Source organism: Scyliorhinus torazame, chromosome 27 (genome assembly GCF_047496885.1).
Source record: "Scyliorhinus torazame isolate Kashiwa2021f chromosome 27, sScyTor2.1, whole genome shotgun sequence".
In the NCBI taxonomy this organism is placed as follows: Eukaryota; Metazoa; Chordata; class Chondrichthyes; order Carcharhiniformes; family Scyliorhinidae; genus Scyliorhinus; species Scyliorhinus torazame.
The window spans coordinates 44,196,754-44,218,828 of record NC_092733.1 but is presented as its reverse complement, the minus strand read 5'-3'; the positions used below and the strand labels follow the sequence as shown (position 1 = coordinate 44,218,828).

Sequence of the window (22,075 nt, the reverse complement as noted above, 5' to 3'; positions counted from 1 at the left end):
AATAATAACCAAATGGGCTGTTATTTAAACGGTAGCGAATTGCAGCATGCTGCTGTGCAGAGGGACCTGGGTGTCCTTGTGCATGAATCGCAACAAGTTTAATACGCTGGCCTTTCCCTCTCTGGGACTAGAAGCCGAGGACACAATCTCAAACTAAAGGGACGATCCTTTAAAACAGAGATGAGGGAATTTCTTCAGCCAGAAGGTGGTGAAACTGTGGAACTCTTTGCCGCAGAAGGCTGTGGAGGTCAAATCGCTGAGTGTCTTTAAGACAGAGATAGATCGGTTCTTGATTAATAAGGGGATCAGGGGCTTTGGGGAGAAGGCAGCAGAATGGGGGTGAGAAACGTATCAGCCATGATTGAATGGCGGAGCAGAACCGATTGTGTTGGGTGGTCAGTCCTGTGTCGGGGGTCAGTCCTGTGCCGGGGTCAAGCCTGTGTCGGGGTCAAGCCTGTGCCGGGGTCAAGCCTGTGCCGGGGTCAAGCCTGTGCCGGGGTCAAGCCTGTGTCGGGGGTCAATCCTGTGCCGGGGGTCAAGCCTGTGTCGGGGTCAATCCTGTGTCGGGGGTCAATCCTGTGTCGGGGGTCAGTCCTGTGTCGGGGGTCAGTCCTGTGTCGGGGGTCAGTCCTGTGTCGGGGGTCAGTCCTGTGTCGGGGGTCAGTCCTGTGTCGGGGTCAATCCTGTGTCGGGGGTCAGTCCTGTGTCGGGGGTCAGTCCTGTGTCGGGGGTCAGTCCTGTGTCGGGGGTCAGTCCTGTGTCGGGGGTCACTCCTGTGTCGGGGGTCAGTCCTGTGTCGGGGGTCAGTCCTGTGTCGGTGGGTGCGGGGGGGACGGGGGGGGCGGGAGGGGGGCGGGCGGGTGGGGTGGGGCGGGGTGCGGGGTGGGCAGGGCGCGGGGGGATCTGGCCCCGGGAGGTGCCCCCACAGGACCCACCGATCCACGGGCGGGCCTGTGCCGCGGGGGCAGTCTATTCCTCCGCGATGGCCGACGCGGAGCTGATCCCCCCCTGCGCATGTGCGGGGATGATGGCAGCACACGCTGGCGCTCCCGCGCCTGCGCCTACTCGCGCCGGCCGGCGGAGGCCCTTCCCCGCCGGCCTGCGGGGCGCAAACCGCTCTCGCGTCAGCCTAGCCCCTTCCGCGCCGGCCGGGTTCAAACCGCTCTCGCGTCAGCCTCGCCCCTTCCGCGCCGGCCGGGTTCAAACCGCTCTCGCGTCAGCCTAGCCCCTTCCGCGCCGGCCGGGTGCAAACCCCTCTGGCCCCGGCCTCGCCCCTGAAGGTGTGGAGGATTCCGCACCTTGGGGTCGGCCCGACGCCGGAGTGGTTCCCGCCACTCCTTCCCACCAGAGGTTCCCACCCCTCCGGTTCGCGGAGAATCCCGCCCCTGGTAAGTTATATTTTTAATTATTTTGAGTTGTTGTGGGTTGTGATCTGATTGGACCAGTGGCCTCCCAGAGGGAGACACAGCTCGGCACAGTGGCACAGCGCTTAGCACTGCTGCTTTGCAGCGCCAGGACCCAGGTTCGATTCCGACCCCGGGTGACTGTCTGTGCGGAGTCGGCATGTTCTCCCCGTGTGTGTGGGTTTCCTCCGGGTGCTCCGGATTCCTTCCACTGTCCCAAGATGTGCCGGTTAGGTGGATTGGCCAGGCTAATTTGCCCCTAGTTGGGGCTACAGGGATATGGTGGGGGGTTGGGCCGAGATGGGGGTCACAGAGATAGGACGGGGGAGTGGGCCGAGGTAGGGGGCTCTTTCAGAGGGACGGTGCAAAGTCGATGGGCTGAATGGCTTCCTTCTCCACTGTCGCGATCTGATGACTCTGTGGATCTCACTCACTTTGCTGTCAATTTTGTCCATTTTGTGCTTCAATAAATCTTTGCTTAATCCTTTCCTTCAGCACCCATCAGAAAGCCCCTCCCCCCAGCTCCACACCCACAGTAACCACGGAGACCATGAAGACCAACAACGAGACCTCAGGTAAAATACAAGCAACAACATTTCCTGCTGATGAATTGGGTGGATGTATATTTTTGGAAAGGAAAAGTTTATTTTGATGATTTCTGTAATGTTTAGTTTAATTGTGTCTTCACTGGAGTCAGTGAGTGGGACTTCCCGGACATTCAAAAGAACAAAGAAAAGTACAGCACAGGAACAGGCCCTTCGGCCCTCCCAGCCTGCGCCAATCCAGATCCTTTATCGAAACCTGTCGCCTATTTTCCAAGGATCCCTCTGTTCCCCACCCGTTCATATATCTGTCTCGATGCATCTTAAATGATGCTATTGTGCCCGCCTCTACCACTGGTGTGATTGCGGTGCCACTGACTGAGCCCCCTCCCCCTGCCGTGGGGCGGAGGGTGTAAACACCGGGAAGCCCCATTGACAGCGATGGGACTGAAAGATCCTGCCGCTGGCCAATGGCCTCAGGAGCCACAAAACAGGCTGTGGGATGGCCGGGAAAATCACCCCGTGTCCCGCAGATTCTCTGTCAGGTTTCCACAGTTGCACAGATCACCAGACATTTATCAGGGCTGGGTTATCCCCCAATCCACATCAACTCACAAACAACAGGGGACAATTCCAAAAAGGTTTTGATTGGTGGTTGGAATGTGTGTGGGTTGGTGGTTTAACTGGGCATGGATTCTGGTGTCAAATGGTGATTCACATTTCGGAATCCAGGACTGTGAGTGACAGGGGCTGGATTACATTACCCAATGCAGAGCACATGCCACAGGACACAGTCACATTTCCCCCTCCAGCCAGACTATTGGGTAAGCTTTGTTCTCCAGGGAGCAAATCAGAATTCTGGTCCAGTCCGTTTCCCTTATAAGTAGACAGAGGCTGCCATGAATAGCATTCAACACTGAGCAACAGGCAAGCTTACAGAACCTCCTCCAGCTCACACGGGAACACCTCCTGAGGCTCCGGTAAGCAGTCAGGTATGAATTAGTATTTAGACTGTGCTGAGAGGTGTATCACTGTTTTTAAACATGGGCTCAGGTCTGTGTATGTTCTCCAGTCCCAATACAGAGCTGCTGAATGACCTGAGTCATTGAGGAGACTGGAGATGGATCTGGATGATGAATACAGCAAGTCACAAACAAACGTGGTTTAACCATGGATGGTGGTGGGGGACAGGAGGGCAGTGCGGTGCTGGATTCAAACAAGAAACATGAACATATTGCGGTTAGAGTGTAATATTTATAAAGGATATAAAATGACAGGAAGCTCAAATGTTTGTGGTAATACTTTGAGTCACAGAGACAGAGATAAACCCACTCCCAGAGAGAGACTTTACTCACAATAGATAGGTGAACTTAATAGGATTCATTTTGGGAGAAAAAATTTGAATGCGGATCACAGGGTCAACGGCAGGGTTCTGAGGAATGTGGAGGAACAGAGAGATCTTGGGGTTCATGTCCACAGATCTCTGAAGGTTGCCACTCAAGTGGATAGAGGCGTGAAGAAGGCCTATAGTGTGTTAGCGTTTATAGTGTGTTTGCGTTTATTAAAAGGGGGCTTGAGTTTAAGAGCCGCGGGGTTATGCTGCAACTATACATGACCCTGGTGAGAACACATTTGGAGTATTGTGTGCAGTTCTGGTCACCTCATTATAGGAAGGATGTGGAAGCATTGGAAAGGGTGCAAAGGAGATTTACCAGGATGCTGCCTGATTTGCAGGATAGGTCTTATGAGGAAAGGTTGAGGGAGCTAGGGCTTTTCTCTTTGGAGCGGGGGAGGATGAGAGGCAACTTAATAGAGGTTTATAAGATAATGAGGGGGATAGATAGAGTGGACGTTCAGAGACTATTTCCTCGGGTGGATGTAGCTGTTACAAGGGGGCATAACTATAAGGTAAAGGGTGGGAGATATAGGAGGGATGTCCGAGGTAGGTTCTTTACTCAGAGAGTGGTTAGGGTGTGGAATGAACTGCCTGCTGTGATAGTGGAGTCGGGCACTTTAGGAACTTTCAAGCGGTTATTGGATAGGCACATGGAGCACACCAGAATGACAGGGAGTGGGAAAGCTTGATCTCAGTTTCGGACAATGCTCGGCACAACATCGAGGGCTGAAGGGTCTGTTCTGTGCTGTACTGTTCTATGTTCCATGTCTACAAACCCACTCCCAGAGAGATAAACTCATTGTTTACTGTCCTACTATAAGGATCTGATTAGGTTCTCGAGGGTTACAAGGCAGCCAGGAAGGAACTCAAAAATGGACTGAGGAGAGCTAGAAGGGGGCATGAAAAGCCCTGGCGGGAAGGGTTAGGGAAACCCCAAGGCATTCTACACTTATGTGAGAAATAAGAGGGTGATCAGAGTGAGAGTCGGGCCGATCAGGGATAGTGGAGGGAACTTGTGCCGAGAGTCTGAAGAGATGGGGGAGGCCCTCAATGAATACTTTGCTTCAGTATTCAATAGAGAGAGGGACCTTGTTGCCCATGAGAACAGTGTGAACCAGGTTAATAGACTTGAACAGGTTGATATTAAGAAGGAGGATGTGCTGGAAATTTTGAAAAGCATCAGGATAGATAAATCCCCTGGGCCTGACGGGATATCCCCAAGGTTACTACGGGAAGCGAGGGAGGAGATTGCTGCGCCGTTAGCGATGATCTTTGCGTCCTCACTCTCACTGGAGTAGTACCGGATGATTGGAGGGAGGCAAATGTTTTTCCCCTATTCAAGAAAGGGAACAGGGAAATCCCTGGGTATTACAGACCAGTCAGTCTGTGGTGAGCAAAATTTAGGAAAGGATTCTTATAGATAGGATTTATGATTATTTGAAAAACATAGTTTGATTAAAGATAGTCAGCATGGCTTTGTGAGGGGCAGGTCATGCCTCACAAGCCTCATTGAATTCTTTGAGGATGTGACGAGACACATTGATGAAGGTCGGGCAGTGGATGTGGTGTATATGGATTTCAGTAAGGCATTTGATAAGGTTCCCCATGGTAGGCTCATTCAGAAAGTTAGGGGGCATGGGATACAGGGAAATTTGGTTGTCTGGATACAGAATTGGCTGGCGGAAAGAAGACGGAGTGGTAGTGGATGGAAAGTATTCCGCCTGGAGTTCGGTGACCAGTGGTGTCCCGCAAGGATCGATCTGGGACCTCAACTCTTTGTGGATTTTATAAATGACTTGGATGAGGAAGTGGAAGGGGGCTGAGTAAGTTTGCCAATGACACAAAGGTTGGGGTAGTTGTAGATAGTGTTGAGGGTTGTTGCAGGTTACAACAGGACATTGACAGGATGCAGAGCTGGGCTGAGAAGTAGCAGATTGAGTTCAACGTTGATAAATGTGAAGTGATTCATTTTGGAAGATCGAATTTGAATGCTGAAAACAGGATTAAAGGCAGGATTCTTGGAAGCGTGGAGGAACAGAGGGATCTTGGGGTCCACGTACATAGATCCCTCAAAGTTGCCACCCAGGTTGATAGGGTTGTTAAGAAGGCGTATGGTGTGTTGGCTTTCATTAACAGGGGGATTGAGTAGAGCCGCGAGGTTTTGCTGCAGCTTTATAAAACCCTGCTTAGACCACACTTGGAATATTGTGTCCAGTTCTGGTCGCCTCATTATAGGAAGGATGTGGAGGCTTTGGAGAGGGAGCAGAGGAGATTTACCAGCATGCTGCCTGGACTGGAGGACATGTCTTATGAAGAGAGGTTGAGGGAGCTAGGGCTTTTCCCACTGGAGCGAAGAAGACAGAGAGGTGTACAAGGTGAGGAGAGGCATGGACAGAGTGGATAGCCAGAGACTTTTCCCCAGATGAAATGGCTGTCACGAGGGGACATAATTTGAAGGTGATTGGAGGAAGGTACAGGAGAGATGTCAGAGGTTCTTTACACAGAGAGTGGTGGGTGTGAGGAATGCACTGCCAGCAGAGGTGGTGGAGTCAGAGTCCTTCGGGACATTGAAGCGACTCTTGGACAGGCACATGGACAGCAGTGAATTGAAGGGGTGGAGGTTAGGTTGATCTTGAATTAGGATAAATGGTCAGCACAACATGGTGGGATGAAGGGCCTGTACTGTGCTGGACTGTTCTATGTTCTTTCAAAGAGAGACTTCACTCACTATAGATAGACAAACTCAATGTTTACTGTCCCACTCCCAGAGAGACTTCACTCAATACAGATGGATAAACTCAATGTTTACTGTCCCACTCCCAGAGAGAGACTTCACTCACTATAGATAGATAAATTCAATGTTTACTATCCCACTCCCAGAGAGCGACTTCACTCACTATAGATAGATAAACTCAATGTTTACTGTCCCACTCCCAGAGGGAGACTTCACTCACTACAGATAGATAAACTCAATGTTTACTGTCCCACTCCCAGAGAGAGAGACTTAACTCACTATCGATAGATAAACTAAATGTTTACTATCCCACTCCCAGAGAGAGAGTTCATTCACTATAGGTAGATAAACTCAATGTTTACTATCCCACTCCCAGAGAGAGACTTCACTCACTTAAGATCGATAACCTCAATCTTTACTATCCCACTCCCAGAGAGAGACTTCACTCACTATAGATAGATAAACTCAATGTTTACTGCCCCACTGCCAGAGAGAGAGACTTCACTCACTATAGATAGATAAACTCAATGTTTACTATCCCACTCCCAGAGAGACTTCACTCACTATAGATAGAGAACCTCAATGTTTACTATCCCACTCCCAGAGAGAGAGGCTTCAATCACAATGGATAGATAAACTCAATGTTTACTATCCCACGCCCAGAGAGAGAGACTTCACTCACTATAAATAGATAAACTCAATGTTTACTGTCCCACTCCCAGAGAGAGAGACTTCACTCACGATAGATAGATCAACTCAATGTTTACTATCCCACTCCCAGAGAGACTTCACTCACTTTAGATAGATAAACTCAATGTTTACTATCCCACTCCCAGAGAGAGACTTCACTCACTATAGGTAGATAAACTCAATGTTTACTATCCCACTCCCAGAGAGACTTCACTCACTATAGATAAACTCAATGTTTACTGTCCCACTCCCAGAGAGAGAGAGACTTCACTCACTATAAATAGATAAACTCAATGTTTACTATCCCACTCCCAGAGAGACTTCACTCACTATAGATAGATTAACTCAATGTTTACTATCCCACTCGCAGAGAGAGAGACTTCACTCACTATAGATAGATAAACTCAATGTTTACTATCCCACTCCCAGAGAGACTTCACTCACTATAGTCGATTTTGGCGTGAGAACAGCTGGTGAGTCAGTTTCAGCGGGAGCATTGCGGAAGTGGCTGCTGGGAGGTAAGTCTGTCCTTTAAAAGCACTTGTCTTTGCAGGGGCAGGCCAGTCGATTTCGGCGGGAGAACAGCTGGTGAGTCAGTTTCAGCGGGAGCAGTGCGGAAGTGGTTGCTGGGAGGTAAGTCTGTCCTTTAAAAGCACTTGTCTTTGCAGGGGCAGGCCAGTCGATTTCGGCGTGAGAACAGCTGGTGAGTCAGTTTCAGCGGGAGCATTGCGGAAGTGGCTGCTGGGAGGTAAGTCTGTCCTTTAAAAGCACTTGTCTTTGCAGGGCCAGGCCAGTCGATTTTGGCGGGAGTGGAGCTGGCTGGTTAGTCAATTTCAGCAGGAGCTGAGAATTTTTCTTTCTTTTTTTTTAAATTAGTGTTTTAGGCGGGAACAGGAAATCGACCCGCGGACGTCTGGGAAGACCCTCACCAATAAATTCTGGTGGAGAGGAAACCCGAGACACTACACGTGAAGTGTCTCCCACCCGCCCTCCTCCTCTAACCTAATAATAAAACCCATTGGTGTGAGGTAAGTACCATATTTTATTATATTATTATTATTTTTTATAAAAAATTTAATTTAGTTGTTAGCCAGATCTTGGTAGAAAGTTAGAGGAATGGCAGGGAAGGGAGTGCAATGTTCCTCCTGCAGGATGTTTGAGGTGAGGGATGCCGTTAGTGTCCCTGCTGATTTTACCTGCAGGAAGTGCTGCCATCTCCAGCTCCTCCAAGACCGAGTTAGGGAACTGGAGCTGGAGTTGGAAGAACTTCGGATCATTCGGAAGGCAGAAGGGGTCATAGATAGCAGTTTCAGGGAATTAGTTACACCAAAGATTGGAGATAGGTGGGTAACTGTAAGAGGGACTGGGAAAAAGCAGTCAGTGCAGGGATCCCCTGTGGTCGTTCCCCTGAGAAACAAGTATACCGCTTTGGATACTTGCGGGGGGGGGGACTTACCAGGGGTAAGCCATGGGGTACGGGCCTCTGGCACGGAGTCTGTCCCTGTTGCGCAAAAGGGAAGGGGGGAGAGGAGCAGAGCATTAGTAATTGGGGACTCTATAGTCAGGGGCACAGATAGGAGCTTTTGTGGGAGCGTGAGAGACTCACGTTTGGTATGTTGCCTCCCAGGTGCAAGGGTACATGATGTCTCGGATCGTGTTTTCCGGGTCCTTAGGGGGGAGGGGGAGCAGCCCCAAGTCGTGGTCCACATTGGCACTAACAACATAGGTAGGAAAGGGGACAAGGATGTCAGGCAGGCTTTCAGGGAGCTAGGATGGAAGCTCAGAACTAGAACAAACAGAGTTGTTATCTCTGGGTTGTTGCCCGTGCCACGTGATAGTGAGATGAGGAATAGGGAGAGAGAGCATTTAAACACGTGGCTACAGGGATGGCGCAGGGGGGAGGGATTCAGATTTCTGGATAACTGGGGCTCTTTCTGGGGAAGGTGGGACCTCTACAGACAGGATGGTCTACATCTGAACCTGAGGGGCACAAATATCCTGGGGGGGAGATTTGTTAGTGCTCTTTGGGGGGGTTTAAACTAATGCAGCAGGGGCATGGGAACCTGGATTGTAGTTTTAGGGTCAGGGAGAATGAGAGTATAGAGGTCAGGAGCACAGATTTGACGTCGCAGGAGGGGGCCAGTGTTCAGGTAGGTGGTTTGAAGTGTGTCTACTTCAATGCCAGGAGTATACGAAACAAGGTAGGGGAACTGGCAGCATGGATTGGTACCTGAGACTTCGATGTTGTGGCCATTTCGGAGACATGGATAGAGCAGGGACAGGAATGGATGTTGCAGGTTCCGGGGTTTAGGTGTTTTAATAAGCTCAGAGAAGGAGGCAAAAGAGGGGGAGGTGTGGCGCTGCTAGTCAAGAGCAGTATTACGGTGGCGGAGAGGATGCTAGATGGGGACTCTTCTACCGAGGTAGTATGGGCTGAAGTTAGAAACAGGAAAGGAGAGGTCACCCTGTTGGGAGTTTTTTATAGGCCTCCTAATAGTTCTAGGAATGCAGAGGAAAGGATGGCGAAGATGATTCTGGATAAGAGCGAAATTAACAGGGTAGTTATTATGGGAGACTTTAGCTTTCCAAATATTGACTGGAAAAGATATAGTTCGAGTACAATAGATGGGTCGTTTTTTGTACAGTGTGTGCAGGAGGGTTTCCTGAAACAATATGTTGACAGGCCAACAAGAGGCGAGGCCACGTTGGATTTGGTTTTGGGTAATGAACCAGGCCAGGTGTTGGATTTGGAGGTAGGAGAGCACTTTGGGGACAGTGACCACAATTCGGTGACGTTTACGTTAATGATGGAAAGGGATAAGTATACACCGCAGGGCAAGAGTTATAGCTGGGGGAAGGGCAATTATGATGCCATGAGACGTGACTTGGGGGGGATAAGAACATAGAACATAGAACAATACAGCGCAGTACAGGCCCTTCGGCCCACGATGTTGCACCGAAACAAAAGCCATCTAACCTACACTATGCCATTATCATCCATATGTTTATCCAATAAACTTTTAAATGCCCTCAATGTTGGCGAGTTCACTACTGTAGCAGGTAGGGCATTCCACGGCCTCACTACTCTTTGCGTAAAGAACCTACCTCTGACCTCTGTCCTATATCTATTACCCCTCAGTTTAAAGTTATGTCCCCTCGTGCCAGCCATACCCATCCGCGGGAGAAGGCTCTCACTGTCCACCCTATCCAACCCCCTGATCATTTTGTATGCCTCTATTAAGTCTCCTCTTAACCTTCTTCTCTCCAACGAAAACAACCTCAAGTCCATCAGCCTTTCCTCATAAGATTTTCCCTCCATACCAGGCAACATCCTGGTAAATCTCCTCTGCACCCGCTCCAAAGCCTCCACGTCCTTCCTATAATGCGGTGACCAGAACTGTACGCAATACTCCAAATGCGGCCGTACCAGAGTTCTGTACAGCTGCAACATGACCTCCCGACTCCGGAACTCAATCCCTCTACCAATAAAGGCCAACACTCCATAGGCCTTCTTCACAACCCTATCAACCTGGGTGGCAACTTTCAGGGATCTATGTACATGGACACCTAGATCCCTCTGCTCATCCACACTTTCAAGAACTTTACCATTAGCCAAATATTCCGCATTCCTGTTATTCCTTCCAAAGTGAATCGCCTCACACTTCTCTACATTAAACTCCATTTGCCACCTCTCAGCCCAGCTCTGCAGCTTATCTATATCCCTCTGTAACCTGCTACATCCTTCCACACTATCGACAACACCACCGACTTTAGTATCGTCTGCAAATTTACTCACCCACCCTTCTGCGCCTTCCTCTAGGTCATTGATAAAAATGACAAACAGCAACGGCCCCAGAACAGATCCTTGTGGTACTCCACTTGTGACTGTACTCCATTCTGAACATTTCCCATCAACCACCACCCTCTGTCTTCTTTCAGCTAGCCAATTTCTGATCCACATCTCTAAATCACCCTCAATCCCCAGCCTCCGTATTTTTTGCAATAGCCTACCGTGGGGAACCTTATCAAACGCTTTGCTGAAATCCATATACACCACATCAACTGCTCTACCCTCGTCTACCTGTTCAGTCACCTTCTCAAAGAACTCGATAAGGTTTGTGAGGCATGACCTACCCTTCACAAAGCCATGCTGACTATCCCTGATCATATTATTCCTATCTAGATGATTATAAATCGTGTCCCTTATAATCCCCTCCAAGACTTTACCCACTACAGACGTGAGGCTCACCGGTCTATAGTTGTCTCTCAACCGGGGCCATTGCTGTTTGTCATTTTTATCAATGACCTAGAGGAAGGCGCAGAAGGGTGGGTGAGTAAATTTGCAGACGATACTAAAGTCGGTGGTGTTGTCGATAGTGTGGAAGGATGTAGCAGGTTACAGAGGGATATAGATAAGCTGCAGAGCTGGGCTGAGAGGTGGCAAATGGAGTTTAATGTAGAGAAGTGTGAGGTGATTCACTTTGGAAGGAATAACAGGAATGCGGAATAATTGGCTAATGGTAAAGTTCTTGAAAGTGTGGATGAGCAGAGGGATCTAGGTGTCCATGTACATAGATCCCTGAAAGTTGCCACCCAGGTTGATAGGGTTGTGAAGAAGGCCTATGGAGTGTTGGCCTTTATTGGTAGAGGGATTGAGTCCCGGAGTCGGGAGGTCATGTTGCAGCTGTACAGAACTCTGGTACGGCCTAATTTGGAGTATTGCGTACAGTTCTGGTCACCGCATTATAGGAAGGACGTGGAGGCTTTGGAGCGGGTGCAGAGGAGATTTACCAGGATGTTGCCTGGTATGGAGGGAAAATCTTATGAGGAAAGGCTGATGGACTTGAGGTTGTTTTCGTTGGAGAGAAGAGGGTTAAGAGGAGACTTAATAGAGGCATACAAAATGATCAGGGGGTTGGATAGGGTTGACAGTGAGAGCCTTCTCCCACGGATGGATATGGCTGCCACGAGGGGACATAACTTTAAACTGAGGGGTAATAGATATAGGACAGAGGTCAGAGGTAGGTTCTTTACGCAAAGAGTAGTGAGGCCGTGGAATGCCCTACCTGCTACAGTAGTGAACTCGCCAACATTGAGGGCATTTAAAAGTTTATTGGATAAACATATGGATGATAATGGCATAGTGTAGGTTAGATGGCTTTTGTTTCGGTGCAACATCGTGGGCCGAAGGGCCTGTACTGCGCTGTATCGTTCTATGTTCTATGTTCTATGTTCTATAGATAGATAACCTCAATGTTTACTATCCCACCCACAGTTTTTAACATTCTCTCTAATTTTCCCATTGCCGGAATTCTCTCCCATACGGATTGTCTCTTTTCCTTTGCAGGATATGCCGAGTGAGATGAAGACGTTGTTGCTGATTCTGGGATGTCTGAGTGAGTAACATTCATTCAGGACGGTCGGCCATTGTACAACAAATACAATTGTCTACGTTCAGTATCTTCCCCTCAAAACCTCGAGAGGTTCTTCCTGACCAAAGAATTGGTTTGAAAGAGAGAAGTTGTTTTTTGGAGAGGTTTTATTGAAGGGTGTGTATTTAGGAGGGAGTTCGGGACGAGCGGAAGCTGGAGAGACTGAGAGCTTTCGGGAAGACAGTTCCCAGCTTGGAATGTTGGGATGAGGTTGTAGCCTCCACTGATTGGGTGACGGGGTTGTGTTGGACGCAGAGGGATGACATTTGAGGCTCAGGTCAGAGGAGATTGTGACACAATGAATGGTTTGGGAGGATTTAAATTTGAGGATGATGGGGAGAGTTTACACAATTACCTCAGTTAGAGAGTTTGCCGGGAAAGGTGACGCACTGGAGGGAGGAGGCACTGGAGGGAGAAGGCAAATAAAATAGATGAGGTGCTGGAGGGAGGTGAGGTGCTGGAGGGAGGTGAGGTGCTGGAGGGAGGTGAGGCAGTGGAGGGAGATGAGAAGCTGGAGCGAGGGTTTGGGTGGAGGGAGGGATTTGGAGGGAGTATTTTGGAGGGAGAGTTTGGGAGGGTTGTTTTTCGAAGAGAGGGATCGATTGGATGGAGGATCCAAGCAGAGAGAGGGTTTTGGGAGGGGTTTGTGCCGAAGGAGGGGTTTGAGTCGAGGGAGGGGTTTGGGGAGGGAGATTTTGCGAGGGAGGGCTTGGGGAGGGGGGTTTGTGATGGAGTCTTTGGAGAGGAGGTATTTTGGGAGGGAGGATTTAGAGGGGGGCGTTTGGGAGGATTTTCTGAGGGAGGGTTTGAATGGAGGGAGGCCTTGGGGAGGGGGGTTGTGGGAGGGAGGGTATTCAGGGGGAGGGTTTGAGTGGAGGGAGGGTTTGGGGAGGGGGGGTTGTGGGAGGGGGGTTTTCAGAGGGAGGGTTTAAGTGGAGGGAGGATTTGGGGAGGGGGGGTTGTGGGAGGGAGGGCATTCAGAGGGAGGGTTTGAGTGGAAGGAGGGTTGGGGCAGAGGGAGGCAGGCAATTGGGCTCCCTGTCACGACCCCCCTGTCCTGTCCCTGACCACCCTGGGGTCTCCAATGTCCTGGGACACCGAAAGTTAGATCTGGCGAGGTCTCTCCCGCCATCGAGTGGGCGAGTGACACCCCTGTCTGTGTGGGACACGGGATCACAGCCGTGTCTGAGATCCGCTCTCACTGAGGAGAATCCCAGTGGATTTCGGAATGATGTCAGCACATCCTGATCATTAGTCAGACCAATGGGCCAGGGATTAAATCCAGGGAAAGGGAGGATGTGGATCCTACAGAGTGAAACATGGGGAATATCGGGAGATTCCAGGAGAAGTGAGGTCAACATCCTGGATAGTTTGGGGGAATCTTGGATGTGAAATTCACTGGAACAAGTTGTTGAGGTTTTCAGGCTGAAAGAATAAGTGTTTAAAAAATACAAAGGGGTCGATCCAATGGCCACGCTGTGCACGAAAATCAGCTCGCCGTGCACAGGGCGGCCGGTAAATGCCAGGAGAGCCGGGATCTACCCGGCTCCCACCGCCTCCCGACACACAAAACAACCTCACTGTGGGCGGCATCAGTATTTGGATCAGATTCCCGAGGAGTCTGAGGCTTTGGGATTCAAGCCCTTCGCCCCAGAGACATAAGAACATAAGAACTAGGAGCAGGAGTCGGCCTTCTGGCCCCTCGAGCCTGCTCCGCCATTCAATGAGATCATGGCTGATCTTTTGTGGACTCAGCTCCACTTTCCGTCCCGAACACCATAACCCTTAATCCATTTATTCTTCAAAAAACTATCTATATCTTAAAAACATTTAATGAAGTAGCCTCAACTGCTTCACTGGGCAAGGAATTCCATAGATTCACAACCCTTTAGGTGAAGAAGTTCCTCCTAAACTCAGTCCTAAATCTACTTCCCCTTATTTTGAGGCTATGCCCCCTAGTTCTGCTTTCACCCGCCAGTGGAAACAACCTGCCCGCATCTATCCTATTTATTCCCTTCATAATTTGATATGTTTCTATAAGGTCCCCCCTCATCCTTCTAAATTCCAACGAGTATAGTCCCAGTCTACTCAACCTCTCCTCGTAATCCAACCCCTTCAGCTCTGGGATTAACCTGGTGAATCTCCTCTGCACACCCTCCAGCTCCAGTACGTCCTTTCTCAGGTAAGGAGTCCAAAACTGAACAGAATGCTCCAGGTGTGCCCACACCTTATACAATTGCAGCATAACCTCCTTAGTCTTAAACTCTATCCCTCTAGCAATGAAGGACAAAACTCCACTTGCCTTCTTCATCTTAATTTGCACCTGTAAACCAACTTTTTGCAACTCATGCACTAGCACACCCAGGTCTCTCTGCACAGCAGCATGCTATAATATTTTATCATTTGAATAATAATCTCTTTTGCTGTTATTCCTACCAAAATGGATAACCTCACATTTGTCAACATTGTATTCCATCTGCCAGACCCTAGCTCTTTCACTTAGCCTATCCCAATGCCTCTGCAGACTCCCAGTATCCTCTGCACTTTTTGCTTTACCGCTCATCTTAGTGTCGTCTGCAAACTTGGACACATTACCCTTTGTCCCCAACTCCAAATAATCTGTGTAAATTGTGAACAGTTGTGGGCCCAACACTGACCCCTGAGGAACACCACTAGCTACTGATTGCCAACCAGAGAAATACCCATTAATCCCCACTCTGTGCTTTCTATTAATTAACCAATCCTCTATCCATGCTACTACTTTACCCTTAATGCCATGCATCTTTATCTTATGCAGCAATCTTTTGTGTGGCACCTGAAATGAAATGAAAATGACTTATTGTCACAAGTATGCTTCAAATGAAGTTATTTTGAAAAGCCCCTAGTCGCCACATTCCAGTGCCTGTTCGGGGAGGCTGGTACGGGACCTTGTCAAAAGCTTTCTGGAGATACAGATATACCACATCCATTGGCTCCCCGTTATCCACCGCACTGGTAATGTCCTGAAACAAAAAATCCACTAAATTAGTTAGGCACGACCTGCCCTTTATGAACCCATGCTGCGTCTGCCCAATGGGTCAATTTCCATCCAGATGCCTCGCTATTTCTTCCTTGAGGATAGATTCCAGCATCTTCCCTACGACTGAAGTTAAACTAACTGGCCTATAATTACCCGCTTTCTGCCTACCTCCTGTTTTAAACAGTGGTGTCACGTTTGCTAATTTCCAATCTGCCGGGACCACCCCAGAGTTTACTAGTGCATTTGCAATTTTCCTAGCCATCTCTTTTAGCACTCTGGGATGCATTCCATCAGGGCCAGGAGACTTGTCTACCTTTAGCCCCATTAGCTTGCCCATCACTACCTCCTTGATGATAACAATCATCTCAAGGTCCTCACCTGTCATAGCCTCAATATCATCAGTCGCTGTCATGTTATTTGTGTCTTCCACTGTGGAGACGGACCCAAAAAACCTGTTCAGTTCCTCAAACATTTCCTCATCTCCCATTATTAAATCTCCCTTCTCATCCTCTAAAGGACCAATATTTACCTTAGCCACTCTTTTTTGTTTTATATATTTGTAGAAAATGTTACTATCTTTTTTATATTCTGAGCAAGTTTACTCTCATAATCTATCTTACTCTTCTTTATAGCTTTTTTAGTTGCTTTCTGTTGCTCCCTAAAGATTTCCCAGTCCTCTAGTCTCCCACTAACTTTACCACTTTGTATGCTTTTTCCTTCAATTTGATACTCTCCCTTATTTCCTTAGATATCCACGGTCGATTTTCTCTCTACCGTCCTTCCTTTTTGTTGGTATAAACCTTTGCTGAGCACTGTGAAGAATCGCTTGGAGACCTCGGGCGAGCGCTATTCAGCAGTGGACCCCACAATCGGGAACCAGACCCAACGGCACTCGGGGGGAGGGGGGACCTCCGGCCGGGGGGGGGGGGATCCCCGGGGGATTGGAGGCTCTCCCAGGGGATTGGAGACCCTCAGATGCATGCCCTTTGGGCAGAGTGGTGCCCTGGCACTGGTGCCATCTGGGCACCCTGGCTGTGCCACCTGGGCACCCTGGCTGTGCCAACCTGGGCACCCTGGCTGTGCCACCTGGGCACCCTGGCTGTGCCACCTGGGCACCCTGGCTGTGCCAACCTGGGCACCCTGGCTGTGCCACCTGGGCACCCTGGCTGTGCCAACCTGGGCACCCTGGCTGTGCCACCTGGGCACCCTGGGCTGTGCCATGTGGGCACCCTGGCTGTGCCACCTGGGCACCCTGGCTGTGCCACCTGGGCACCCTGGGCTGTGCCATTTAAAGATGGCATCCCGCTCTCTCACCACACTGGTGAGTTCTGGTGCGCGGCCTCGACCACGCGGTCCCGGCTGAGGCTCCGTATACAGCGCGAGTCACGTTGTATATCCTTGTGTGTCTCGGCACTGCGTGCGCCAGGAAACATGCGGCTAAACTCGCTCCCAATGGGACTCTGTTCCCAATTAGTGAATTGGGCCAAAGTCTGATGCTTGATGGAGCTGGGGGTCGGGGGTGAAGGTGGGGGGTTCCGGGGACTGGTCTCGGGAAGGAGCAGAGATTCCCGCTTTCATTTCAGGGATTTGATAGCAGAGCAGTGGGTGAAAGGGAGGTTTTTAATGTTTCAATAGAGACGAGTCAGTGTGGAACATTTCCTAAACTTTATCTTTACAATCAACAGATTGCTGCCATTTCCTGTCTGCCGACCCGTGTAAGAATCACACAGTCCTGGAGCAGCCATGGAGGAGCACAAACTGTGCTAACACTGACTGTTCTAGTGTTCAATGTGACAACAACCTTCTCACTGGATGGTACAGATTCAACGGGTAAGTCCACGGGAAACTCAATTAAACTCATCAGTGAAACTTCAGAGAAACTGGGATCATTATTCGGAGCAATGGGGCTGGGAGTGAATCCTGGGAAAGGGAAGATGTGGATTCTACGGAGTGAAACCTGGGGAATAATGGGAGATTCCCAGGAAGGTAGCACTGAGACAGAGAGGAAAGGCATTGCTGGGATGGGGGGAAATATTTGTGAGCGTGGAAAGATTCAGGGTGCAGAACGAGGCCATTCGATCCATTGTATCCATGCTGTTTGAAAAAGCAGAGCGCCCCCTTCTGGCTCTGTCAGACGGTTCACACCGCCCTGTGGGTGAAAAGATTCCTCCTCATCCCCCATCAATCTGCCAACAATTATTTTCAATCTTTGTTCCTGGTTATTGACCTCTCTGCCAATTGAAACTGGTTCTTCCCAATCCACTCGCTCCAGATTCCTTCCCATTTTAGACATCACAATTAAATCTCCCCTCAGCCTCCTCTATTCAAAGATAAACAACTCCAGCAAATCCAATCTCTCCTCCTGATTACAGTTTCTCATTCATGCCAATATCCCCGTTAATCATCTCTGTACGTTCTCAAGTCTGATCACATTCTTCCTGCCCTGTGGTGACCAGAACTGTACACAGTCTGCGAGCTCTGGTCTGACAATTCTTTTATACGATTAGAGAAACACCTCCTTCCTCTTCAACTCAAGGCCTTGACCAATAAGGGAAAGCCTCCTAAACACCATCTTCAGCACCTTATTTCTCTGTCCTGCTATCATCAGGAATCAGTGGATATAAACTCTGAGATCCCTCTGCTCCACCACATATCTCAATATCCTCCCCTCATTGTGTGGTCGGTGCCATTGCCAGTGATTGTCCTCCAATACCCATTTCCTCACACTTCCTCACATGGAGTTCCGTTGCTGACATATCTCCCACCTGACCAGCCCATTGATATCTTGCTGCAGTTTACAGCTTTCCGCCTCACTCTCAAACCACAGGAACAAGGTTCATCTCTCCTGCAGACATTTAATCATGTCCACAATTCCATGTCATTGGCATATACCACAAGAACATGAGGAACGGTCTGGATCCCTACGGAATGCCACAGGAAACAATCTTCCAATCTCAATAACAACACTACCCAGAACCCTTTGCTCTGACAGTGAGCCAATTGGGATCCAGCTCACCACTTTGGCTGGATCTCATCAGCTTCCAAAATCCTGACCTGTCCGTCTTGTTGGACCTTGTCAAACCCTTGCTGAACCCCATGTAGATTACATCATGAAGTTTCCCTCATTAACCCTCCATGTTACTTCCTCAATGTAATCAAATTAGTCAAACTTCACTCAGCCTGAACAAATCTGTCCTGACTCTCTTTGATTAATTTACCTCTTTCTGAACCATGATTTATATCATTTTACACAATTATTTCCCAGAATGTACCCACCACAGACATTGTGCGGAATGGTTTCTAATTAGTCACACTTTCTCTCCATCCTGTTTTTATCAATGTTATTAGTCCTCCAGATCTCCAGCTCCACACCTATAGCCATAGTCGATGGGTGAAGATGCTTTGAGTCTTTGTTACATCTTTCCTTGTTTTCCTCAGCAGCCTGGGATCCATTTTGTCTCTTTCAGGGGATATGTCCACTTTCCAAGGTGCTAACAAAGAAATGTACAGCACAGGAACAGGCCCTTCGGCCCTCCAAGCCTGCGCCGACCATGCTGCCCGTTTAAACTAAAATCTTCTATACTTCCTGGGTCCGTATCCCTCTATTCCCATCCTATTCAGGTATTTCTCAAGATGCCCCTTAAATGTCACTATCGTTCCTGCTTCCACCACCTCCTCCGGTAACGAGTTCCAGGCACCCACTACCCTCTGTGTAAAAAAACTTGCCTCGTACATCTCCTCTAAACCTTGCCCCTCGCACCTTAAATCTATGCCCCCCTAGAAATTGATCCCTCTACCCTGGGAAAAAGCCTCTGACTATCCACTCTGTCTATGCCCCTCATAATTTTGTAGACCTCTATCAGGTCTCCCCTCAACCTCCTTTGTTCCAGTGAGAACAAACCGAGTTTATTCAACCTTTCCTCAGAGCTAATGCCCCACATACCAGGCATGTGCCGACCAGAATTGAACACTACACTCCAAGTGTGGTCTAACTAATGTTCTATACAGCTGCAATATGACTTGTCAATTTTTATACTCAATGCCCCAGCCAATGAAGGCAAGCATGCCGTCTGCCTTCTTGACTACCTTGTCCACCTGTGTTGCCACTTTCAGTGACCTGTGGATCTGTACACCGAGATCTCTCTGACTGTCAATAGTCTTGAGGGTTCTTCCATTCACTGTATATTCCCAACCTGTATTTTTCCAAAATGCATTACCTCACATTTGTCCAGATTAATCTCCATCTGCCATCTCTCAGCAAAGGTCCCAGCACTGATCCCTGCGGAACACCACTAGTCACAGCCCTCCAATCAGAGAAGCACCCTTCCATTGCTACTCTCTGCCTTCTATGACCTAGCCAGTTCTGTATCCATCTTGCCAGCTCACCTCTGATCCCGTGTGACTTCACCTTTTGTATCAGTCTGCCATTAGGGACCTTGTCAAAGGCCTTACTGAAGTCCATATAGACAACATCCACTGCCCTACCTGCATCATTCTTTGTGACCTCCTCGAAAAACTCTATCAAGTTAGTGAGACACGACCTCCCTTCACAAAACCATGCTGCCTCTCGCTAATACGTCCACTTGCTTCCAAATGGGAGTAGATCCTTTCTCGAAGAATTCTCTCCAGTAATTTCTCTACCATTGACGTAAGACTCATCAGCCTGTAGTTCCCTGGATTATCCTTGCTACCCTTCTTAAACAAAGGAACAAAATTGGCTATTCTTAGGGTAGGTGGTAAGGAAGGTGATAGGGAAGGTGATGGAGTAGTATTGTTAATCAAGGACAGTATAATGGCTGCAGAAAGGCAGTTTGAGGAGGATCTGTCTACGGAGGTAGTGTGGGCTGAAGTTAGAAATAACACACCAACAACACAACAATTGCATAATGTCACAAGTAGGCTTCAATGACGTTACTATGAAAAGCCCCTAGTCGCCACATTCCGGCGCCTGTTCGGGAAGACTGGTACGGGAATTGAACCGTGCTGCTGGCCTGTCTTGGTCTGCTTTAAAAGCCAGCGATTTAGCCCTGTGCTAAACCAGCCCCTGGTTAGGAAAGGAGCAGTCACTTTGTTAGGAGTTTTCTATAGGTCCCCAAACAGTAACAGAGATGTGGAGGAAAAGATTGCAATGCAGATTATGGATAGGTGCGGTAGTCTCAGGGTAGTTGTCATGGGTGACTTTAACTTTCCAAATATTGATTGGAACCACTATAATTCGAATAGTTTGGATGGGGCTGTTTTTGTACAGTGTGTGCAGGAGGGTTTCCTCACACAATATGTGGATAGGCCGACAAGAGGCGGGGCCACATTGGATTTGGTACTGGGTAATGAACCAGGCCAAGTGTTGATTTGGTTGTGGGAGAGCACTTTGAAGATAGTGACCACAATTCGGTGACTTTCACGAAAGCAATGGAGAGGGATCGGAACATACGGCAGGGCAAGGTTTATAACTGGGCGGGGGGTAATTATGATGCGATCAGGCAAGAATTGGGGAGCATAAGATGGAAAGAGGAACTGTCAGGGATAGGCACAATTGAGATGTGGAGCTTGTTCAAGGAACAAATGCTGCGTGTCCTTGATAGGTATGTCCCTGTCAGGCAGGGAGAAAATAGTCGAATGAGGGAACCATGGAGTGAGGGTAGCATTGTGGATAGCACAATTGCTTCACAGCTCCAGGGTCCCAGGTTCGATTCCTGGCTTGGGTTACTGTCTGTGCGGAGTCTGCACGTTCTCCCCGTGTCTGCGTGGGTTTCCTCCGGGTGCATAAGCCCCCTTCTTCCTCTTGACAAGACATGCAACCTCCTTTATCATAGAATCATAGAATTTACAGTGCAGAAGGAGGCCTCCCACAGGGTTTCCTCCCACAGTCCAAAGATGTGCAGGTTAGGTGGATTGGCCATGCTAAATTGCCCTTAGTGTCTAAAATTGCCCTGAGTGTTGGGTGGGGTTACTGGGTTATGGGGATAGGGGGGAGGTGTGGGCTTGGGTAGGGTGCTCTTTCAAAAGAGCCGGTGCAGACTCGATGGGCCGAATGGCCTCCTTCTGCACTGTAAATTCTATGATTCTATGATAAAGGAGGTTGCATGTCTTGTCAAGAGGAAGAAGGGGGCTTATGCAAAGATGAGAAAACAAGGTTCAGTTAGGGTATTTGAGGGATACTAGATAGCTAGGAAGGAGCTCAAGAAAGGGCTTAGGAGAGCTAGGAGGGGGCATGAGAAGTCCTTGGCGGGTAGGATCAAGGAAAACCCCAAGGCTTTTTACACTTATGTGAGGAATAAAAGAATGACCAAGGTGAAGTTAGGGCCGGTCAAGGACAGTAGTGGGAACATGTGCATGGAGTCTGAAGATATAGGAGAGGCCTAAATGAATACTTTTCTTCAGTGTCCACAAAGGAGATGGGCCATGTTGTTGAGGAGGATAGTGCGATACAGGCTGGTAGGCTGGAGGAGGTAGATATTCGGAACAAAGATGTGTTAGAAATTTTGAGAAGCCTGAGGATAGATATGTCCCCTGGGCCTGATGGGATATATCCTAGGATTCTTTGGGAGGCGAGGGATGAGATTGCAAAGCCTTTGGCTTTGATCTTTATGTCCTCACTGTCGACAGGAATAGTGCTAGATTGGATCAGTAACTGGCTATCACCTAGAAGACAGAGGGTGGTGGTAGATGGTAAATTTTCATCCTGGAGCCCAGTTACCAGCGGTGTACCACAGGGATCAGTGCTGGGTCCTCTGCTATTTGTGATTTTTATCAATGACTTGGATGATGGAGTTGAAGGAATTTGCTGATGACACCAAGATTGGTGGAGTAGTGGATGAGGTGGAGGGCTGTTGTAGGCTGCAGAGAGACATTGATAGGA

At 48.9% G+C, this 22,075-nt stretch overlaps 1 protein-coding gene across 1 annotated transcript in view; it reads left to right on the top strand.

Annotated features, from left to right (window-relative positions):
* Window positions 1-3,027: 3,027 nt before the first annotated feature.
* Window positions 3,028-22,075, top strand: part of LOC140403267 (uncharacterized) — a 209,924-nt gene continuing 190,876 nt past the window's right edge. Inside the window, exons 1-3 of the mRNA XM_072491043.1 lie at window positions 3,028-3,184; window positions 12,113-12,161; window positions 16,902-17,046. Of these exons, the coding sequence (XP_072347144.1) occupies window positions 3,116-3,184; window positions 12,113-12,161; window positions 16,902-17,046 (263 nt within the window). The 5' untranslated portion in view covers window positions 3,028-3,115. The remainder of the gene's footprint in view (window positions 3,185-12,112; window positions 12,162-16,901; window positions 17,047-22,075) is intronic.